Consider the following 22,838-nt stretch of genomic DNA (forward strand, 5'->3'; position numbering starts at 1 on the left):
ACGGTAAACAGCTATCAAGAAGCTGGAATGTATCACATCTAAAACGGTATTACTGCTAAGATACAACCTTTCCATATCCGTTTATATCTCAAAACTGGCCCCTGCAGAAGTCCGAACAAGGGCTAAGACGGGTCTCTCGCTAGGAAGCATGCGTTGCACTCTTTTTCCCTTAGACCTATTTTATCCCAAATGGGTTTTTCGGCAAGGTTTTTAATGAGGCAACCATTGATCGTGCAGCATTTACAACAATATCCGAGGTCTCGCAAGAAAGTTATTTCACAACAACAAGGTTCCAATAGGAAAAATTGTAAGAGCCAAATGGTCGAAGCGAACCATGCTCATATAGATTGACCCGAACCCAGGCGTGTAATAACGTGCGAAGAAAGTTCTCTTCTTTAATCGGTGTCTTATATCCAAGGAAAAATTCTTCTATTTTGAGATTTATTATGCAATCAAAATTAAGATAAACTCGACGACTAAGCCTACGGGCTATTTTTATTTTGAGTTCGAGCAAACACTCACTCGACCATTAAGCCTACGGGCTACATTACTTCGAGTTCGAATCATTCACTCGACTAAGCCTACAGGCTATTTTTATTTCGAGTTCGAGCAAACACTCACTCGACCATTAAGCCTACGGGCTACATTACTTCGAGTTCGAATCATTCACTCGATTAAGCCTATAGACTATTTTTATTTCGAGTTCGAGCAAACACTCACTCGACCATTAAGCCTACGGGCTACATTACTTCGAGTTCGAATCATTCACTCGATTAAGCCTACGGGCTATTTTTATTTCGAGTTCGAGCAAACACTCCCTCGACCATTAAGCCAACGGGCTACATTACTTCGAGTTCGGATCATTCACTCGACTAAGCCTACGGGCTATTTTTATTTCGAGTTCGAGCAAACACTCACTCGACCATTAAACCTACGGGCTATATTACTTCGAGTTCGAGCTAACACTCACTCGACCATTGCGCCTACGGGCTATATTTCTTCAAGATCGAATCCTTGACAACTAATAAACCTAAAGGGCTACATTGCCCCAGGTTTTGAGTAAACGCTCGCTCGGTTACAGAAGCTACGAAGTCCAAACTTGATTAAATTATTTAAATCATTGTGAAAACATTCACAAGGCATGAATAAAGTCATCGCCAAACGGGAAACGAAAACAGAAGCAAGTCGGCAAAAGGGGAGATATGTCTATATACAAATTTATCTACATGGAAGATTACAACGTAACAACTAAGAACTAAACTTCTCGACCAAGAGCGGTCTCTTCTTTATCAGGCTCCCCCTATTTTCGGATCCGCTCTTGCTCTCATCGTCATCATCATCGCCATCTAAAACCAGAGTTTCAACATCGGCTTCGAGTTCTTTGACCCTTTTTATCTCTTTAGCGAGATCGAAGCCACGTGCATGGATCTCCTCGAGAGTTTCCCTTCTGGATCGGCACTTAGCAAGTTCGGCAACCCAATGCGCTAGAATATTGGCGGACTCGGCTGCCTCTCTTGCTTGGACTTGGGCAGCTTCAGCATTGGCCCGATAGACGGCCACGAGCGCATCCGCATCGTCCTTTACCTTTTCGGCATCGGATTCGACCTTGGCAAGTACAGAGGACAACCAAGCCTCAAGCTCCTCAATTCTCCTTGCTTGAACTAGGCCTTTTTCCTTCATCTTCTGAAGTTGGGTTTCGGACGATAATAATTGGGCTCGAGCAATCTCTTTTTCGGCAGCAAAGCGGTCCATACCTTATTTCCACCGCAAAGACTCCGTTCTTATCACGTCGACCTCCTCACGAAGCTTCCCGATCATCTCAATTTTTTGCTGCAGCTGTGAGACCGAAATGTTAGCTATCGTTCTGGTATCAAGCCTATAGGCTTTCAAAAGCATCATTACCTACTCAGACAAATCGGTCTGATCTCGATAAGCCTTAGCCAGCTCAGCACGGAGGTATTTTATTTCCTCTTCTCTCTGCCCTAAGGAAAGTCCAAGGGAGTTCCTCTCGTCAGTAGCCCGTTGCAGGTCGGCCGCGTATTGATGCAGCTCATTCTGGGACCGAGAACATTGTTCTCGATGAACTGCCACTGCCTACAAAGAAACAAGAAGCGAAGTTAACGAAAAACGAACATGAAGATAGTACCGACAAAATAGTTTTAAAAGCTCACCTAATTCAAAGCCTGCCGCACTCCGTGAAAAAGATCTGATTCATCACTAGCACCGGCAACGTCCTCATACCGGTAAACAGGTCACGAAAGGGATCTTCTTCATCGTGAGGCCTGTCTAGATCGAGGGCTCCCAGAGCTTGAGCTTCCCGAATAACCCCTGCGGAAAAAGCGGGAAAGGTAGGCGAATCCTTGACTGATGTTGCCCCAAATGGCTCGCCTGGAGCGTTCCCCTCGATTCGAAGGGGTTCGAGGGGCTCTTCGATCATATCCCCTGCCGGTTGACTCCGGTGAGATGCGTCTTCGATATCCGATAGTTCGGGGACTCTACCCGAATCTTTCTCCGGTATATCTTCAGTTCGAGGCGGAGCCTCATAGAGCATCATCGATCCAGCTGGCGATGAGGCATCGATGGTTCTCTTCGTTCAGACCGCCAGAGCGCACTCATCGTTCTCTTCTTCTTCTTCTTCTTCATCTTCATCCCTTAGACGTAGAACGAATTCCACGGTCAAAGGAATGGCATTCTTGTTCGGCTTACGAGCCATCCTCTTCTTCGATTTTGGATATTCGGGAACCGAGGCTCTCTTCCTTTTATTTTCCTTCACCGGCTTTGGGACAGAGGCCGAAATCACCTCTTCATTGAGCAAGGGCCTCAAAACCGCGTCTTTACCCAAACCTGCATATGGGAAACTTTAATAAAATATTTTGAAAACTGCCTCGTTCGGATCATCAAAGAGTTTGAGAAATGGGCTTACCATGATTTTTGGCCTCCCATCGATCCTTTGACAAATCACGCCATGAGCGCTCGACGTATGTGGAGATCGAAATAAGGTCCCGTACCCAGTTCTTGAGATCGGGGATTGCTCCGGGCATCCAGGGAACCGCTACATCAAGAAGAAGGGGGAGTGTCGATGACAGAATAAATGAAAGAAGAAAATAGAAGTAACAGCAAGATCACACTTACGTTTCATATTCCACTCCTCGAGAAAGGGCATCTTTTCAGTCGGGATCAGGTCCGAAGTCCTTACTCGAACGAACCTGCCCATCTAACCCCGATCCCTGTCCTCGTCAATACTCGAGAACAAAGCCTTGGTAGCTCGACGCTGGAGTTTTATTAACCCCCCTCGAAAAAGTCGAGGACGGTACAATCGGATAAGATGATCGAGGGTGAACGGCATCCCCTCGATCTTGCTCACAAAAAATCGGATCAGGCTAACCATCCGCCACAAAGAAGGATGGACCTGGCCTACGGTTACTTGGTATTGTCGACAGAAGTCCTTAATAACAGAATCAAAGGGACCCAAAGTGAAAGGGTAAGTATACACATTCAAAAACCCTTTCACGTAAGAAGTGATATCTTCGTCGGGCGTAGGAATTATTATTTCTTTCTCACTCCAATTGCAATCTTTCTTTAGCTGTTCGAAGTATTTTTCGGTTATCGAACACATGTACCTCGATACAGGCTCACACCGGCCAGGGACCGATGAACCTTTATCGACCTTAAAATCTGAAGTAAGGACACATGCCCCGGGAACACACTTTTCAGGCTGTGGTTCTGCCGGTGTCTCATTGGCGGCACACTGTGAAGATGAAGCTTTCTCTTTCTGAGGAATAGTTTGCGATATTTTCGCCATTTTAGAATTCAAAGGTGGGGAGTAGAAGAAAGGGACAAAGATCTGGTAGAATTGAAGAGGGATTTTTGCGGAAAGAAATCACAGATTTACTGGCAAGATGGAGAGTACGAAGAAGAACTTGGGAAATTTGGAAGATAGAAGATGTAAAAATGGTAAAAGATAAAAGAAAGGGTTATTTATAGATCCAAGCGATGTCGGTTCAATATCAACAGTGGTCGACCACCGCCTGACATGCGTTAAATGCCTCAAAATACTAAACCGACGGGACAACTACCAGATGCATCATGGTCGAAACCGATGGAAACGACAGGATATAATCCGATCGAGCTGTTAAAAAATCATATCATTTCTCGTCACATTCTTTCTGAGAAACGAGAGAACTATCTGTATACGGTCGAAATAGGTTTCGGCCTTAGCACGTCCGATCGAGTTCAAATGATGATTTATCAAAGTGAGATCCCGAAGGTGGAGCAAACTATCCTCGAACCTGGGGAGGCCGATCCGTGTCAAGTTCGATATCATTACCAAGCTCGAATCAAAATCTACCATGCTGACAATCCAGAGACCAATCGACATTGACCTCGAATCAATTCGAGGGCTCGAGCCAGGATCGGGCTCGAACCAAGATCATGAGTTCGAGCCGAAATCAAGCTCAAACCAAAATCGAGGGTTCTAAGCAAGATCGAGCTCACAGACAAAAGCCGTTGCAATCCCACTAGAGAGAATCTTGGCAAAAATTATGGAAAAGCTGACGTATCATGGGTCTCTCACTGAATGTTTATTTTATTATGCTTAGAGCCAAATCCCTCCACTACAAAAGGGCTTCGCTACTATTTATGTAAGACAAGATTTTCCAAGGCTTACATTGTAATAAAAAGGCTATATTCTTCTACAGAAAAGAACCGTTCTTTCATATTTCTTAGATTGATTCTATTTATTGAATCCTGAGATTCATTGTTCCTGATAATCTTATCTATTTTAGCATTCTCCCCAATCTATATTTACACTTTTTTTATTTATCCTTGCATTTTATGTTAAGTTACGCCACATATCTTCGGAACTACGTATAAATTCAACTCTATCTATTTTTCGGGTAAACAAAGTAACAGTAGGATCAAGCACATTGATTAATAGTATATAGTATATCTCCGTTGGATAATTTTTATCGTTGCAGCATTTTTGTAATTGTAAAGCTCAAGAGGTGGCAATAAGTGGAATTAAATTTAGGAATGGATGTTTTGCCCAAAAAAATAATTAGGAATGAATTATATAGTCCTTATTTAAGAAGACCACAACATAGTAAAATAAATCGAGTATTTTTGTAAAATATATCTCTTAAAAATGTTTCAAGAATTCTAAATTATTAAAAGAAATTATTTTATGAATTCGAACTTATTTTTAAAAAGTGCCTATTAAAATGCGAATTGATGATAGATACACATGAAAACTAAAACATGATATCTATAGAAATTGGTTAAAAGAATAAATTTATTTTTAATTTTAATATGAATTTCATATTTTCTTTTCTTTTTAGATAACATTAATATGGTCATTTCAGAATCTATCAACGGCAAGCAATTCAATTTTAATTATAAACTTTTGCTTCCAAAAATTGACAACATCGGTGCATCGTTAGGTGCTTGGATAGATAAAGAAGGTTCTTTCCAAAACGAATGATAAAGTAGATTATTCAAATGTAGAACTTGACTTAAATTTTTTTAATTTCTTGGAGAAAGTTCCTATATTTATTTATAGATTAAATAAATAGCGCATTTTTCTTTTGCTCGCCTGAAAAGTAAAAAAAAAAAAGAAAAAAATCTCAGTCAGCTAACTGTGTTTGTGCATTTAAGATAAAGAACAAAATAGCTTTCCAAAATTCAGAAAAAACTTTTAAATATGTAAAGGTTATATGTTATTTTTAAAACTAAAAGAAAGTATCATAACTTGTAAAATTGAAGTAATAAAATAATAAATTTTGAACAAATTTTAAATTGAATATATTGATTGAGATATTGTTGACTTCTAGGGTAGATCTTCTTTCTTAATTTTTATTGAATTCGCTAAATGAAATCAACAATTTTCTTGTACTTACACTTTATTCAATGGCTAATTTTTAATATAATATTTATATTATTTTCAAAAATAAATATACCTATAAAGACGGAATACACGCGCAACGCACGTACCGAGAAACTAGTTCATTTAAAAATCATTAGGTGATAATTGAGGAGTCATAATTCATTAGTTCGGTGATTCATGAAGTGTAACCAACAATCTCAAAGTAGAATATCCCGCATATATTAGATATTTTTATACTATTAAAAAAACAGGGGCAGACCTACGTTAGTTCAATTGAATTTGTTTCATAAAAAAATTATATATTATTTATATGTGTAAATTATTAGTTGAAGAAGCAAATATAGTAAGTTAGTAACTGATAAATAATAAATATTGATCCCGCTTGATAAAAACCGAGGTACACCGTAATAGTATAAAAACGTCTAATATATGCGGGATCAACGTAGGTCTGCATGCATTGTGTAATTTTCTTCCAAATAAATAGGTAGATTTCATAGTCGAGAATTGTTATATTAAAATTATAAATTAGTTTAATTTACAATTATCTTTTATTGTCATTGTTTGCAACTATTAGTTTGCCATAATAAATTATTTAGAGCTTGTTAATTTGTTAATTTTAACAAAATGGAGTAAATAAAGTTTAGTATTTTGGTAGAGATTAAATTGATGTTTGTTAAGTAATTTTTAAAAATATTTGTACAGTTTAATAACTTGTTAAATACGAAAATAAATAGATATTTTATATTTAATCAAATGTAAAGAACAAAGTTAAACCCCTTTTTACGCCTAACGTTGCTTTTACTAGTTTTCATCTGAACCTCTTTGTGCACAATCTTAAATCCACCATAGCAAATATAAAGAATATTTTTGAAATTTTATTTTTAAAATGGCTTGAAATGAATTTAAATGGGGATATGTAGTTTGTGAAAATTCATAAAATCTTATTTGGGACTGTAACATAATCTGGTATCAACATTCTTCATGCTTGTCTTCTAGTACTATTGTACATAAATCTGACTTAAGGAAATAAGTAGTTGTACTAGGGAAAAATGTTTCATTACCGTTACATTTGGGGCAAAAACGAAATTTCAGTAAAAAGACCGTGTTGAATCGTTGATGTCGTTTGCTGTAAATTTACTCAACTCCGTGCCCTTTTTAGGTAGCCCCATATCCACCCCCTTAAGTTTCCCTCCTCCCCTTCTCTCTCTATGCCTTTGTCTTTTTACAGTCAATAGGAAGGTGGACTTTATAGAGAGAGAGACTGTGTGTGAAGAAGACTAACAGTAGTTGTACATACATATATATATATACAAATATAGAGAGAGAAAGGAAAAGTACCGTATGATATAGAGAGAGAAACTCAACGAACGATGAAACACATTTTCAAGAAGCTTCACCATCCAAATCGATCCAACGACGCTCAATCTACTTCATCTGCGGTATCGACATCTTCGCCGCCGGCGGTATCATCGTCGTCATCGGCGTCATGTGCTTCTGATAACCGGAATTCGAGTTCTGTTGTTCAATCACCGTCGACTCCTTCCACGACGTCGAGTGCCTCCACGGCGGCCGCTGCTCCGGTGAGTGCTGGTGGCGGAGGAGGGAATATTTCGACGATCATTCGGCAGCAGGATTATTATACTTCGGAGGAAGAGTACCAGGTGCAGCTTGCCCTAGCGTTGAGTGTGTCATCCTCGCAGGCTCAGGATTCTTTCCCGTGCGATGTTAACTCAAGCAACGGTCAAACACTCGGCGGAGGGCGAACCGCTGCTGACTTGGCACGTGATAGGGAGGATGCCGCTGCGGACTTGTTATCGAGGCAGTATTGGGTAAATTTTGAGTTTTCATTGTTAATAAATTTGCTTCCATTATTTTCGCATTGCTAGTTTAGATGATGGTCTTATAAAACTTGCTATCTCTGATTAGTTGAAGTCAAGTGAGAAAATCCCGTATTTGCCGTTTCTATACTCTTTTGCAGTGTCATGGTAGTGCAACGTTTTTAGCTGTAAACTTTGCAAACAGTGTAACTTTCAGAAAAGACTAGATTAGATAACGAATGTGAATTGTGAAGAAGGGTAGCCTTTTTTAAGTGAAGTTAATAAATATTGATGTAACAGAGAAATCCATGTATACAAAGTTTACAAACTTAAGAAAAAGAAGTATACATGATTTGGATGCTCATGGAAGACCAAGATTTAGATTAGTAGTTGACACTACATGTTTTCAAGCAAAACTGTCATGCTATTTTTTATTCGAAAGACACATGATTTTCTTTTAGGATTTTGTTTGTTATCTGTTGTATGTTTAACCTTGAAGGTTTGAATAGGTTCTGTTCCTCACAATACTTTATCGAGTGTGTTTTTCTTTTTTCTGCCTCCACTCCAAAAGCTTAATAATTTGTATACTTTGCTAGTTCTTGGGATATGTTCTCTATTGAAGATGATTTTCAGTTTGGTTCTCATAATTTGGTTTCTACTTTTTTCTCACTTACTTTACCCTCTTATCAGGATTATGGTGTGCTGGACTATGAGGAGAAAGTTGTTGATGGTTTCTATGACGTATATACTCTCTTCACAGATCCAGCAAGTCGTGGGAAAATGCCATCTCTTACTGAACTTGAAACAATTCCTGGGAGTTCTGACTTTGAAGGCGTGATAATTAATCGGAGAATTGACCCCTCCTTGGAAGAGTTGATGCAGATTGCACATTGTATTACATTGGACTGCCCTGCCAGTGAGATTAATCTGTTAGTACTGAGGCTTTCGGAACTTGTAACTGAGCATTTAGGTGGGCCAGTAAAGGATGCAAATATCATATTGGCCAAATGGATGGAAATAAGCAACGAGTTGAGGACATCACTTCACACCAGTGTGCTGCCAATTGGATCCCTAAAAGTTGGGCTTTCACGTCACCGTGCATTGCTTTTTAAGGTGATGATCATAATTAAATGTTATGCATTTTTAAGAGCGTTATAAATCTACAAGATGGGCCTTATCTCCCGAATTTACTTTGCATCATTGATCTACAAAGCTTTTGTTACCTTTATTTTAACCAGTACAATTGCAACTCAAACCATGCCCATAGTCTTCTGTACTTGTGACCTCATTCAGCTGGCTTTTGACTCATTGAACTTTGTAAAGGCACTATTTGGGAAGGGTGTGGGCAATTCTTATTACTTTAATCAGATATAAGTCTGAAATAGCGGGAACTTTAGTATTGAAGTTTGTTGACGTTATGCTCTTGTAGCATTTGAGTGATTACTCTTTTATCTATTAAGATTTGTATCGTCATCATTGCTATTGTTTTACTGGAGGCAGGTACTAGCTGACCATGTTGGAATACCCTGTAGACTTGTTAAAGGGAGTCACTATACTGGCGTCGAAGACGATGCTGTCAACATTGTAAACTTACCAAATGATAGGTGAATTGCGAAGTTCCATATCTTTTCTTAAATCTAATTAGGAGGGAACAATTATATCCTAATTTGACATGTTGCAGAAAGTATTGTGCATGTTTGACCATGGTTGATTCTGTTTACAATTCTTTTTGCTGTCGAAGTTGTTGCGAGAGAGAGTCATATTATTTGCAGAAACGAGTTTTGTCCATAGTCTTGGACAATCTTCACATTATGAGCTAGCTTTTGTGATTGAGTACCAAGGTTCATTTCTTAACATTCGTGAAATTTAAAAGTACTTATGGGTCCTTTTTATGTTTTACATAATATTATGTAGTCCATTGGTATTTGACTAACTATTTTTTGGAACTTTTATTTCTATGCCTTTAATTTAAGTTTCTTAAAGCATTTTTGTCTTAATATTTATAAAGTCGACAGGTCTCAATCTCCTCTTTCCGTGTATTTTTGTGGAGTTGTTAACACTACTTTATGTCAAAATTTGTTTTTCATTGTGTTGTGCTATTTACGTAATATGGGTGGACCCTCCCAATGTATTTGATAGGTCAAGTCAAACTTTGCTTTTTTATATCAGGGTAGAATATTATCTTTGTGAATATTTGTTTACCTTATGTTGTTAAATTCTCGATACTGGAGCTTTACGACTGTAAATATTGACTAATTCCCTTCATGGTTGCCAAAGTTTCTTTCTGTAGCTAGAGAGAAGGAAGAGAATACTGAGTAGTGCTTCTTCTAGTCTGAACTCCTAATTAATAATTTGAACTTTTCAAATACTCCTTGTCTCAAATGAATGGCAACATCTGATTTTTATGATTATTTATAAGAAGAGATGAGAATGTGCATTTGTTAACCATTTGTTGTTACCAAATAATATTTTTTAGTTGGAAGTACACAATAGAGAAGAATCATATTTTGATATAAGTAGTAAAGGTTCCACATAAAGTCATATGGTTTCTAATGTTACTCCTCCGTCCCACTATTTGTTTTCTTTCTATTTCGTCCCAAAACGGTAATTTTTATTCTCTAAGTATAGATTTAATGCATTTTCTATAATCTAGTAAATCACGTAGGACAATGTTTACTCTTCTCACTACAACTTCTCCTCTAAGCATGAAGTCTAAAACGTGGATTAATACCATCAATTAAACCCCCCCCCGCGGGGGAGGGGGCTGAACAACTCACACTTCTAACATTTGTGTCAAACTAAGTCAATAAAAGGGATGGTATAGTACGTTAGAAGTCTCTTCTATAACATGATACGTTATTGTTGGACAACAAAATAAACATGGACAATCTGTCCCTAATAAATGGAGTAGTTGTCTTCATGTGCTTGCATGTCTTTGTGTAATTGAGTTTGCTTTTCATGAATATCATCTGATCTATCTTAGACTGTATCCAAAGTCATTTGCTTTAAGTGTTCCGAGCTATAGTCATCTATGCAATCCCATGAGACACATGATCTTTCTTCATCTGCAGCTTCAAATTGTTACTCTTACTACCCGAAGCTTTAGTTGCTTCAATTGCATAGTTGCACACACATGCATGTATTGCAACAATTGTGATTAATTGCTCTTGTCGCATATCTCTCTACATTTTCAGCCTCTAAATCAATTCTTTGCCTTCAGCGAGTTTTTGGTTGATCTCATGGGAGCACCTGGCACACTTATACCAGCTGATGTTCTGAGTACAAAGGATGCTTCTTTTAAATCATATGGTCCAAAATTGAACAAGATTCCAAGTTTTCCGTCCAATAATGATTCTAGAGTTTCTTACCCGAGGCTGAACTTGTTATCTGGTCAAAATTCTGGATTAGGAGATGATTTCTCTAATAGGTCTAGGCCTGAGAAGACAGATTCAGTTCATTCAATCTCAGATGCAGGTGGTAGCTCCACCCCTGGTTCTTCGGCAATCAGTAAAAGACCATCTTCTTCAAATCAGGTCGATTGGACTTCGCCATTAGCAATTGGAACTTCTTTGTACAAAGGGGGCCGTGGACCCAATGCGGCTGGTGATGGCTTGAGGTTGAATGTAAATGTGGTTCCTTATGATCAGAATAACCCTGAGGACCCGAAAAATCTTTTTGCTGATCTTAATCCGTTTCAAGTAAAAGGCTCTGGCAATACATTGATACAGAAAAACCCTGCAAGAAACAAAGTCAGTGAATTGCAACAGCCGAAAAATACTTTGGTCACTGGACGACCTCCTGCCCCTATGATGTGGAAAAATCGGTATGCACACAATGAGGTCCCCTGGAAAAACGATTCTGATTCTGAGGCACTTTTTCCGAAGAAGAGCTGTGGATCTAGTGGCTATAATACATCATCAATAGCATCTACCAGCTCAAACATACCACAGAAATCTTCCCCTGATACTACCTCCAGGTTTCATGGAAACTCACATCCTGCCTATAGAGGAAATGAAGGGGTTACTTCCACCCAGGATAACAGTTCCAAATTATCAGCTGATCTTGAATTTAGAAGGTTGTCTGTTCAGGACGGTCAAAGCAATAATAGAGAAACAAGTCAATGGGAGGGGCACATTTTGCAGACTGATGAGTTAAATAGGACACAGGCACACGGACAAGCTATTATCCTGGAAAGTGATCACATAAGAAATTTGCAAGCTCAGCCAACGGGAACAAATATAAAATTGAAGGAGCCAGAATATCCAACTTCTTCAGGCGATTTAGGTCGAAGTCAGGTTGATCCTGTATTTGATGATGTTGGTGATTGCGAAATTCCATGGGAAGATCTTGTCATTGGCGAGAGGATTGGTCTTGGTAATCCTTTGTTTGCCCTGACTGAAATATCTTGCAATGATAATGCTGGATGATATTGTGCAAATGCATTAAAACCTCATGCATTTATATTTATACAACAACTATGTCTCAGCCTAAAGTTTCATTACGATTTATACTTCCGTGTGTTTGTGTGGGGCCAATAAAAATATTAAATTTACCATATACATTTTTACCTCTGTACTCCATTCCCTTCCATATATTGGATCGAGAAATGAATAATAAATTTGAAACATTTTGGAAATTTCTATCTAATGTTTGTCATGGAGAAGTGAATAGAGTGGATGTCTGTTAATTACTTAATTTAGGTTTAGTATTTTGTTGGAGATACTCAGTTGCTTGGTTAATAAAGGTGAAAAGCAAAGGGCCTCAACATACTTTCGCATCTCCATCTAAAGGGATGCAATCATGCTTTATCCACTTAATTATTTGTTTATACATCTAGATTTTCTATTGGGATATTTCTCTGGAAGCAGTCATAATTCTGATATTCTGTTCTTACTTATTTATTTTTAAATATGCTGCATCGATATCCACAAAAATGGATTGTAGTAAGAATGCTTGTAGGTAAAATTGTGGTTTTACTCTTAGTATGTCTTCTTCATACTGAAGTTTTCTGGTCCCATTTTCAGGTTCATATGGGGAGGTTTACCATGCAGATTGGAATGGCACTGTAAGTGATTTTATTTAAAATATTCCTAGGAGCATTTTGTTTCATCTTCCTATTCATAAATTGTTACTAGCCATGTTACTACAAGTGGCTTCAAGTTCTGAGTTGTCAGCAAGGGCGGACCTACGTGGTTTCAAGTGGGTTCATATGAACCCGCTTCGTCGAAAAATTACCTTGCGCATATAGGTATATTCAATCTGCCTCTGGAAATATGCACCTATAAACCAAATGTTGACCCCGTTTGGAACAAAATCAATGTCCAGCCCACTGGCAAAGTGGGTTCAACCCTTTCGAAGCATCCCGAGTTCGAATCGCGTTCAGTGCTCATATGAGCATTACACTTTTGGCTTTTTCCTATATAAATATAGTAACTTAAGAAAAGTTTTTTCTATGTATAACTGCACAGTTTTATTCTTTTTTATGTACATTTAATTTGTTTGCTTTTTCTATATTTTATACATATAATTAGGGAAAAGCAAACTAAACAATTTTACTTTTTTTGCCAGAATCTAAAATCTAAGAAGATATAGAACTAAAAAATACACCCTAATCTCAAACACCTTATCTGGCTGAATCCTTTCACCCGTGAAAAACTCAACTTCAGAGATCCACTACTTTAAAATACAATAATATATTTTTATCATTTTCTTCGATTAATAAAATTTTGTTTTATTAATTTTTTTGGGCATTTATTTCTTTATATTTACCTGCAAGGATTGTGGTGGTGTATGTCTCGAGCTCGAACCTTTGATTAGGTAGAAAGTTCTTTGTCCCCCTCCCCCTCGAAAGGAAAATTTTTCGATGCGAATTCGAATTAGTCGAGCCAAAAAGCAAGCGTCGGACACCGGATCTTCATATGCTGAACCCGCTTGGTGAAAATCCTGGGTCCGCCACTGGTTGTCAGTGTGTTCTTTTTTATATTTCCTCTATAGCTGGCCTCACATTTCATCACATTCAAATGTTCTAATGGTGCCCTCACTTTCTGCTGCTAAGTGTTGTCATTTTCAGCCCCCTTGGAATAATATCTAGTTTTTGTAGTACCAAACTTTTTGCTATCAATAAGCGAAAGCTTTGGTATTGATGTACCTTGTTGAAATAGCTTTGGTATTTATGTAATTGCTTGAGTTTATTGATCATTGAATTCTTTTGCTTGTGAATCTATCTAAAATAGGAGGTTGCTGTAAAGAAGTTCCTCGATCAGGATTTCTCAGGTGCAGCTTTGGCCGAGTTTAAGAGAGAGGTCTGGACTCTGCACTGTTATACTTATGTACTATTTGATGCCTGCATTGAGGTTTAATCAAAAGAGCATTAGAAACATATTCTTGTTGAGTTTTTTCTCCCTCCCCATCGAGATACACTCAGACCTTCTGGTTAATATAACATAAATGCTCCCATAGAAAGGGAAATAATATTACCTGACTACCTGGTCCTTTTAGGATGAATCTACAAACCTGGTTAACCACAGGGAAGATTAAGTAGCTCTGTTATGTTTGCATTTACGGGAGTATGCTGGCATAACCTCTTTAATAACATTATCATGTTCTTTTTGTTGGAGTTCATTGTAGCTGTATTACCCTTTGTCTGTTTTCAAGAGTCTTGAATTGTTTGGCTACAAGTTATATTAGTGTGAACATAAATCTGTCTGAAGATAGAGTTTAAGATGTTAATATGACTTATATGTTATATTAGTACCAACATGAATCTCTAACAGTCGCAATCAACTCTTTTTTTTTTTTTTTGTTATTTTGAGAGTGGTAACAATTTTCATATATCAGAGCACAAAGGCTGTGCAAAAGCAATATATGGAAATAGTCGTAATCAATTCTCTCAATCATTTTCAGTTTTATCCTGTCACTAACTTTCAGAAGTCTTGCAAGACTCTCAAACGGTCTGACTGTCAGAAATTTTCGTAATCGTTCGAATGAGTTAGGCTTTATTGACCTTGAGATTGAGTCTGGCTGGGAATGCTCTCATGAAAACTAAAATTTTGTTATGCCAAAAATAGTAGAAATACGAAGAAAATATTAGAATTGTGGTTGAAAAGTTAGTTTGACAGAGAAAACATCATATCAAAGTTTAAAATTTGAGTAGATAAATGAATTTGAATTCTCGAAAATTGTTTAGAATAATACTATTAAGGGAATGGCGTCAGAGATTTTGTGAAGTACCAAAAAAGAAAAGAAAAAGAGTGTCCTATAAATTGGAATGAAGTACTTTGAGGATAATTTCCTCCATTCTCTTTATCCAAAGACTGTAACCATTCTATTTAGATGTGAAAATTAGTTTCATTGAGCATCTTCATTGTCTTTTATGCCTAAAAAGGAGTATGTATAAATATTTTTCATTAAGAATAAGCTTGTGTATTTTCCTTTCTTGTTTCAGCTTTAGTTTGTAAGTTTCATCATTTTGGTAAGTTTGATGAGAATCCTAAGTCTGATTTTTTAGGTTAGATGCTAATCAATGTTTTTTTATCTTCTCATAGTTCTGTTAAATTAAACTGTACTTTTGAAGAGATATTCCTCAGTCTTAATGTTTGCACTTCTCCTTTTTCTTTTGTTTGCTGCTTAACTTTCTTTTTGTTGAAATGCATCATTAATTAACATAATGGTATTTACTGGCAGGTGCGTATCATGCGTAGGTTACGGCATCCAAATGTTGTTCGTTTTATGGGTGCTATTACTCGGCCACCCCACCTTTCTATTATCACTGAGTTCCTGCCGCGGTATGTTTGTATTTTGATTCGCCTTCCCTTTTTCCTTCAAATTTTGCCATAATTAGTAAGCTTTTGGCTATTATCACATTCAACTTATTGAATGCTATGCTACATGGACGTCTCTCCTTTGATGTACTTTTGTTGAAAATAAATGGCGCAAGCCCAAGCACTCGATGCAAATTCTTTACTACACATAAAACATCATTTCAGATGAATTTTTGAATGAACAGCATCTTAATGATTTTAAAACAATGTACTAGCTTTGAATGAATCAAACTTATTCAGACCAGTAAGTGTTTGTGAAAGAGGGGAAAAACAATACACTTAATGAGCTAAGATTTGAATGATCCGGATCTTCATTAAATTGAAATAAGCGAGGCTTACCGCGTAAGTCTCATGTCCACTAAGCCATAACATGAATTTTCTTTTAGGTGTCTTTATTAGCATTTTGTGGATGGTAAATCAATGAAAAGCAGGTTTACCATTTGGATTAATTTTTATGTAGAATAAAACTTTGGTTATCTCACCTTATAATTGTTTCCATGTGATGTATTTTTTGAGAGCCCTCTCTAATATGACATGAAAACTACAAAGATGAATGCTATATTCTTTCGTGATTTGTGTTTGATATGTGGTTCTACAAGTGCTAAGTGTTGAAGTCTCTTTCAGCCAAACATTGATTAGTCATCAAATAATATCTAATTTTGGCAAGCAATTAGTGCTTTTTGAAAATTTTCCTGTGAAAGAGGAATTACTCATCTGAAAAATCATGCTTTTCAGAGGTAGCTTATATCGGATAATTCATCGTCCTCATTGTCAAATTGATGAAAGGAGGAGAATCAAAATGGCTCTTGATGTGGTATGATCCAGCAGCATCTTTAATTGATCAATATTGGCTTGGTGCTTCGGACCAATTGATCAGCATTTCTTTTGCTTATGTTGATCTTAGAGGTTCCTCTTGTGCAGGCAAAGGGCATGGATTGCTTACATACAAGCAACCCTACAATTGTTCACCGTGATCTGAAGTCACCTAATCTCTTGGTTGATAAGAACTGGACTGTTAAGGTAATTCGCTTTCAAATGTTTGTATCTTCCTTCTTTTTACGTTGCATGAACTTATGTCATTGGTGAGAGAGCAAAATTTATTATTTTTTCCCTTGGTGTTTGGTTCAATAGTAAGAGCGCAGTGCATGATGTGTGGATAAGCACACGTCACGAGTTTGAACCCCGTGGTGGACTAAATAGTCGGGTATTTAAGTGGAGAAAAGGGGAGGGATGGTCCCATTATTTGTCGAGTTTTGAATTGTGTGCCAGCTGGCCCTCAGGGAATTTTCGGTTATAAAAAAAAATTGATCTTTTTTGTTTTGTTGAGCTGGTTGTAAACCTGTATTGCTTCAGTGAAATGCTCACAAACTGTGTTAATCTTTGAGCAAACAGTTATAGCCCCTCTTTCTTTTCTTTTTCATTTCTACAATTTAGGGCAGAAAAATGAAAAGAAAGTAATGCACTAATGTGATTATTTTCATTTTGAAGGGGAGTTTACTTGGTTGTGGTTGTTTCTATTAGTAACTCTGAATCTTCTCTGACCTATTTCTTAATTTATGGGATGTCTCGGGAGGGATGTGACTCTGAATCTTGAAATGCAGGTATGTGATTTTGGCTTGTCTCGCTTGAAGCACAACACATTTTTGTCATCCAAATCAACAGCTGGAACGGTGAGACTAATATATCTTCAATTGTTTAGATGTGTTACCCTTATCATTAAGTTTGGATACTAATTATCTTATTTCTTCACTTCCTTTCTTATTTTCTAACCTAGTTTTTTTTTCTTTTCATAGCCCGAGTGGATGGCGCCAGAAGTTCTTCGCAATGAACCTTCAAATGAGAAGTGAGTTAAGAATTACTCTACTAACTCCATGTTCTCGCTCATAGTTTGTGCTAGATATTCTTGTAGTTCTATTTTCTTTACAAATTGGAGCCTTTTGTTTTTATGTCAATCTTCATGTTAAACATGCTTGTCAAAATAGATTTTGGGCTCAACACAAACCCCAAAAGCTAGCTCATTAGTGAGGATTGCCTAAAACCATAAAAGGAGAGAACAACTCATTGCCTCGACTAATGTAAGACAATCTAATACCTCGTCACATGCCCAGGGCGGTACATCTTGAGCATGGACAATATATGATAGCACTTATGGAAATGGACCTTAGGTAACTCAAGCCCAAAGCAAGTTCAAGGATGAGGATTCCCAAGACCATAAAAGAAGACACATCCCTTTCACTCTGTCAATGTGGAACAATCTAACGACCTATAGTACATTGGATAAGACCCTAAAAGGGGGAAAGTTTTTCATTAAATACTATTCCTACTTGGCTGAAAGATGAGTTTTGGAATAGTATTAATGCCCATGGAGCTGGACTGCTGCACCATCTCTGCAAATATGGAAAATGAACACTTTTCATCACTGCCTGGGATCCAAATGCCAGCTTTAAAATTATTTTATATATATTCCAAAATGGGGTCATTCCTGATCAGAAAAAAAATGGGGTCATCCAGGATAGAATTCTTGGTTATGTAGTTCCGAACTTCATATAACCTAACGAATCATAGTGGCGTAATTGTTTGCTGAACTCTTTTAACTCTATCATAATATTTTGAACTAAACATGGTTTCCTGAATGAACATTTTGCTTTCTTCTGGAATTCTTCTTGGTTTCATAGGATGGAATTATTGGTCGCATAGAAAGGAAGTGACCTCATAAATCCTTCTCCAAAAAAGAAATGAGCTCATAGATGGCAAAGCTTGCTACCTGCATCTATTTTACAGCAGGTTTTGTAGTTGCTGAGTTCTATGCTCTCATCGGCTTAACATTTTGGTCACTTGATAGGTGTGACATCTACAGTTTTGGTGTCATTCTATGGGAACTTGCTACCTTAAGACTACCTTGGAGTGGGATGAACCCTATGCAAGTGGTGGGAGCTGTTGGCTTCCAGAATAAACGTCTCGAGATTCCAAAGGAACTTGATCCTATTGTAGCAAGAATAATATGGCAATGTTGGCAAACGTGAGAGTGACATGCACCTGTTATATTCTTTATAATTTTGTTTATTTCCTTCAAGACACAAAATGCTAAATTATCTTGTACATGTTTTTTTCCAGTGATCCAAACTTGCGTCCATCATTTGCTCAGCTAACAGTGGCTTTAGCACCATTGCAACGTCTTATCATTCCTTCCTATGTGGATCAGCCCAGCTCCCATTTGCCACAGGAAATCTCAGTAAATTCTACCCCGTAAATTTTCCAGTTCCCTAAGTGCTAATGTTGGCCGGTCATTTTATATCTGGGAAAAAGAAGGTTTGGTTTTCGTTTCGTCCCTATGCAAGACGAAAGAACAGAGACTGTCTTTTGGGCAAAGGAGTAGATGATGCTTGTTCCTCAGAGAGGTGCTTTAGGAAGAAAAAGTAAAAGCGACCTTGGTAGTGCTATACTGCTATTGAAATGTGTCGTTTACGTGCAACTCTTCTTGTATAGTGGTTGTGTATAAGTTGATCCCGAAGGGAGCAGTTGTCCTTTTGAGTTGTATATTCTTAATGACATAAATTCCTTGGTTGAGGCCCCCTCAAAATAATGGGGTGGTGCCCTTAATCACTTATCGCATGATCCCTGTATAGTCTATACAACAGTGGCTAAGTTGCCAGTTATAACGAATATATCATTGATCCCTTTGGCAAGTCTGCACTGTATCGATACTTGAAAAGCGAAAAAAAGATTAATATCTTCAGGTAGCCTGCTCGTGTGATCATCGTCTTGTTTGATGAGTAAGAAAGATGTGGTATGATTTGGTTATTTATCAGATCTTGCTTTTACATATCAATTTAACAATGTGATATATGTCTTTATTCTGACAGAAGACTAGAAAAACTCTTGGCAAATACTAACAGCCAATACAAGTAACAATCAACTTAGTTCTGATTTTAGTTGGTTGGTTTCACCTCTGAGTCCTTTGATTGCGTTGTGTTCTATTCTTAGTTGAATTTGTATTTATTCAGAGAGAGAGAGGGTGTTTTTTTTTAAGTTAATTTTTCTGAGTTCTGGTACCTCTGTCTTCTTTTAGCACATTTGTTCGTCATAATGTTTTACTTCCGGACTGATGCATGTGCAAGTCGGCGTAGAGCATTAACTTTTTAATATAATTTTATCTCTTCTCTTTGATGCCTTCTTTTTGCACCATTTGTCGTATGTAATGATCTCTAATCTTTTGCGAGTATGAAGACATATCCATCTTAATGTCCACGTTTTTATGACATTTGGATATGTTTTCCTTGGATTCTTAACATTCGATTGCATATAGTATGTAATTCTATAGAATTTGCCTTGGAATTTTGGAAGGTAATCTTCCCATCACATCGCATTCCTCAATTTCAGTCATTTTTCGAGTTTTTATTATGTTCTTGTTCATCATGTCATTTTATTTGAAGATGGAGTCCTGGTATGTGGATTATTTTCACTTGGGCATTACAATTTCGTCTAATCGTTCTTCACCTTAATCCTTCTTATGAAAGCTATTTGATATAGTGCATGTATATGTCATATTGCTATTACTTGAGACCCCCACTCTTTTGGTTGACTTTCGAGCTATTTGTGGTTAATTAACACCATATCATTTTTATCTAACTCGCGCTATATTCACTCGTTTGACATCTTTTCTCTAGTTAATATACGATTGCAAAGCTCAGTTAGTCATACTATTACTTCTCTGGCACTTTCATCAAACCAGTATAAGGGTATCATCTGATCTGACCTAAATGTTTTTACCACAATCCCTTAATATTTCACAGCATTTTCTGTTTCATTACACCTAATTCAATGAGTTTAACTGAGAGCGATAAACAATTTATCATATTCTGTGGCGTCAAAATTTATTGTCAAACAAACAGATAGTACCCATTCTGAAGATCACATTTGACTTAGTTGATACTATGTAAAACAGAAAACCTGAATGCCCTTTTATTTGGAGAGTGAAACTCTGCCGAGTTCCAGTCAATACACAAAAAGATCTTTACATAGTAAAGAGCAAAACAAGACTGTTAAATATCAGACTCAGTGGATAAGAGACTGTACATCACCAGATCCACTATTTTCCCCTTGTGGTAGCCATATTTTCTCAATATGCCCTCTTTTATGAACCCAGCCTTCACTAATACCCTTTGGGATGCCTTATTCTCAACATCAGCTAATGCCTGAGGCCTTACTATTTCAGGAAAGTCATTGTATACTTGAGGGATTGTCATTTTGACTGCATTTGTAGCAATCCCCTGCCCCCAATATTCAACTGCAATAGCATATCCTACATCACCTCGGCTTCTATCATCACCTGATTTAGAGAATCCGAATTAGTTGGTCTAGTGATTGAATAAATGCAACAACAACAACATAACCAATGTGTTCCCACAAGTGGAGTCTGGGGAGGGTGAGGTATGCACACACCTTACCCCTACCTTGTATGAGGTAGAGAGACTATTTCTGATATACCATCGGCTCAAGAAAGATACTGAATGAATGCATAAATAGAAAAAATAAGTTCACCTGATCCAGAAAATACTGATACGAACCCGATGGAGCGGTCATTGATGCATATTGATCGACGCCAAGGGTGAGGTAGACACACTTCCTTGATAAAGGTCAACGCTTCTTCTGTCGAGGTCAAAGTGTTCCATCGGATGGTCCGAGTTACTCGATCATCGCCTGCCCATAACATCATATCATCAACGTCCGTTAACTTAAATGGACGCAGACTAATTCTAGAGGAGTCCATATCTATTTCCAGTATGAAGCAGATATCTCAGTCATAATAATTGGAGCTCTAATGGATTATAGGTTGCTCAGCTAAGCTTTATATACTATGGTAACATAAATGGAGTAGTACCTACCTTTACGAATTGTTAGTCAAAGACTAGGGGGGGTTTTAAATTGTGACAATGGGCAGTGGGGCATCATTTGTTTTTGCATGTGAAATTGTGGTGGACACCTAAATCAAGGGCCTTGGTCTGAATTGCCGAAACCAGCTGATCGTTGAAATTTCCACTATCTATTTATGCATTTTTTGCGGTGATACTTTCAAAGATTCTTATCATAACATGTTTAATACTACAAATTTTAATTTTTTTTATGTTTCTTAAGTTGTGGAACAGTATTTTTGAAGTTCAAGAGCACTTTCGTCTGTTTATATCCATTTTAATTGATAAATACAACGTAGCAACATCACTTCATCTTCATCCACATTTATACTACAATCAGGCAAAACAAATGAAATGCACCAGTGAGAAAATTGCAATCAGGCCAAGCAACGAAAAGGAAGCAGGGGAAATCTTGAATTATTTTCCATGAATTCTTCTTAAGGAGCACAATTTCACTTGATTTGGAACAAAGTCACCATATCTTGCTATTCCTAGAACCTTATACTCATTAGCCAACAAGTCGCAGTGAATTCTACTAAAAAATCATAGGTTGCATAATTGAAAGGGAGATCCGAAGCTGCATTTTAAAACTTCAAAAGTAGTGGTAGAGCCAGGAATTCTAATTAAGAAGATTAGAAAAATTTAAGAATGTCACATCTGAAATTCGAACTTTCAACCCAAAAAAAAATAATTTAAAAATTGGGTCTTGATCAAGTGGCACCACTGTACCATTACTTACATAAATGAAACAGTGAAAAAAAAGAAGAGGTTAACTTGCACATCAACAACTAACAACAACATACCCAATGTGAACCCACAACATACTCACTCCTACGTTGTGTGAGATAGAGAAATTGTTTCTGATAGACCCACGGCTCAAGAAAAGCGTTCTCAAAATAGGTTTGAAAAATACAAGAGTAAAAAGCTAAGGATGCCAATACTGAAGAAAAGAAAAGAGCTTAACTTGCAGATGATAGAGATAAAAACTTGAAATTCATGGGCTTGGAGGGATGTTATCTGTGGATAGAAAAGTGTAAACCACATCAACCACCACAATTTGACATCCATTGATCTGGACTTGATGTGTTATGGAACCTTGGTAGAAAATTCCTGCCTTCTCCAATACCCTATGAGAAGCCTTGGCTAGGAAATGAAGTAGTCCACATTTTGGCTAGGAAAATAATCAATCAGTCCAACATGAATCAAACAGTTTATCTGCCATTTCCTCCACCTCTTGTTGAGACAAAGATGTTGACAGACAAAGATGGAGCCTCTTCTTTAAAGCTCGTTGTACACATAGGATGTTATCCGAACTTGTCAATTGTAATGCCTTACGAGGCATTCACTGTGGCATGTAATATAGAACAAATTTGATATATTTTCTCAAAAAAAAAAAAAAAACTATAAA

The 22,838-nt window shown here is 37.3% G+C and overlaps 2 protein-coding genes across 3 annotated transcripts; one reads left to right on the forward strand and one right to left on the reverse strand.

The window, feature by feature from the left end:
• The first annotated feature begins 7,048 nt into the window (after positions 1-7,048).
• Positions 7,049-19,204, forward strand: LOC107824824 (serine/threonine-protein kinase EDR1). 2 transcript variants are annotated; one of them, XR_012702911.1, is made up of 13 exons: positions 7,049-7,710; positions 8,389-8,811; positions 9,199-9,302; positions 10,919-12,072; positions 12,723-12,763; positions 13,932-14,000; positions 15,382-15,482; positions 16,254-16,332; positions 16,440-16,538; positions 17,120-17,188; positions 17,312-17,361; positions 18,194-18,537; positions 18,633-19,204. XR_012702911.1 is itself a non-coding variant. In XM_075238450.1 (13 exons), exons 1-13 carry the CDS (start codon positions 7,252-7,254, stop codon positions 18,766-18,768), a joined length of 2,961 nt encoding a protein of 986 aa, XP_075094551.1. In that variant the 5' UTR covers positions 7,049-7,251; the 3' UTR covers positions 18,769-19,204. The 2 variants fall into 2 exon arrangements, 1 of the variants encoding a protein (XP_075094551.1); XM_075238450.1 differs by having other exon boundaries at positions 18,361-18,537.
• Positions 19,205-20,560: 1,356 nt separating this feature from the next.
• On the reverse strand, positions 20,561-22,772 carry LOC107824832 (uncharacterized). The gene is made up of 2 exons (XM_075239292.1): positions 22,628-22,772; positions 20,561-20,847 (listed from the first exon to the last, which is right to left on the reverse strand). Exons 1-2 carry the CDS (start codon positions 22,770-22,772, stop codon positions 20,561-20,563), a joined length of 432 nt encoding a protein of 143 aa, XP_075095393.1.
• Between the last annotated feature and the right edge of the window lie 66 nt (positions 22,773-22,838).

This window comes from Nicotiana tabacum, chromosome 19 (assembly GCF_000715075.1).
Source record: "Nicotiana tabacum cultivar K326 chromosome 19, ASM71507v2, whole genome shotgun sequence".
NCBI classification, from domain to species: Eukaryota; Viridiplantae; Streptophyta; class Magnoliopsida; order Solanales; family Solanaceae; genus Nicotiana; species Nicotiana tabacum.

Coding starts and splice junctions, on each gene's coding strand:
- LOC107824824 (XM_075238450.1), top strand. CDS start 7,252: ATGAAACACATTTTCAAGAAGCTTCACCATCCAAATCGATCCAACGAC. Junction 15,483..16,253: donor ATCACTGAGTTCCTGCCGCG/GTATGTTTGTAT, acceptor CATGCTTTTCAG/AGGTAGCTTATATCGGATAA. Junction 17,189..17,311: donor CCAAATCAACAGCTGGAACG/GTGAGACTAATA, acceptor TTCTTTTCATAG/CCCGAGTGGATGGCGCCAGA.
- LOC107824832 (XM_075239292.1), bottom strand. CDS start 22,772: ATGCCTCGTAAGGCATTACAATTGACAAGTTCGGATAACATCCTATGT. Junction 20,848..22,627: donor AGATAAACTGTTTGATTCAT/GTTGGACTGATT, acceptor TCTCTAAATCAG/GTGATGATAGAAGCCGAGGT.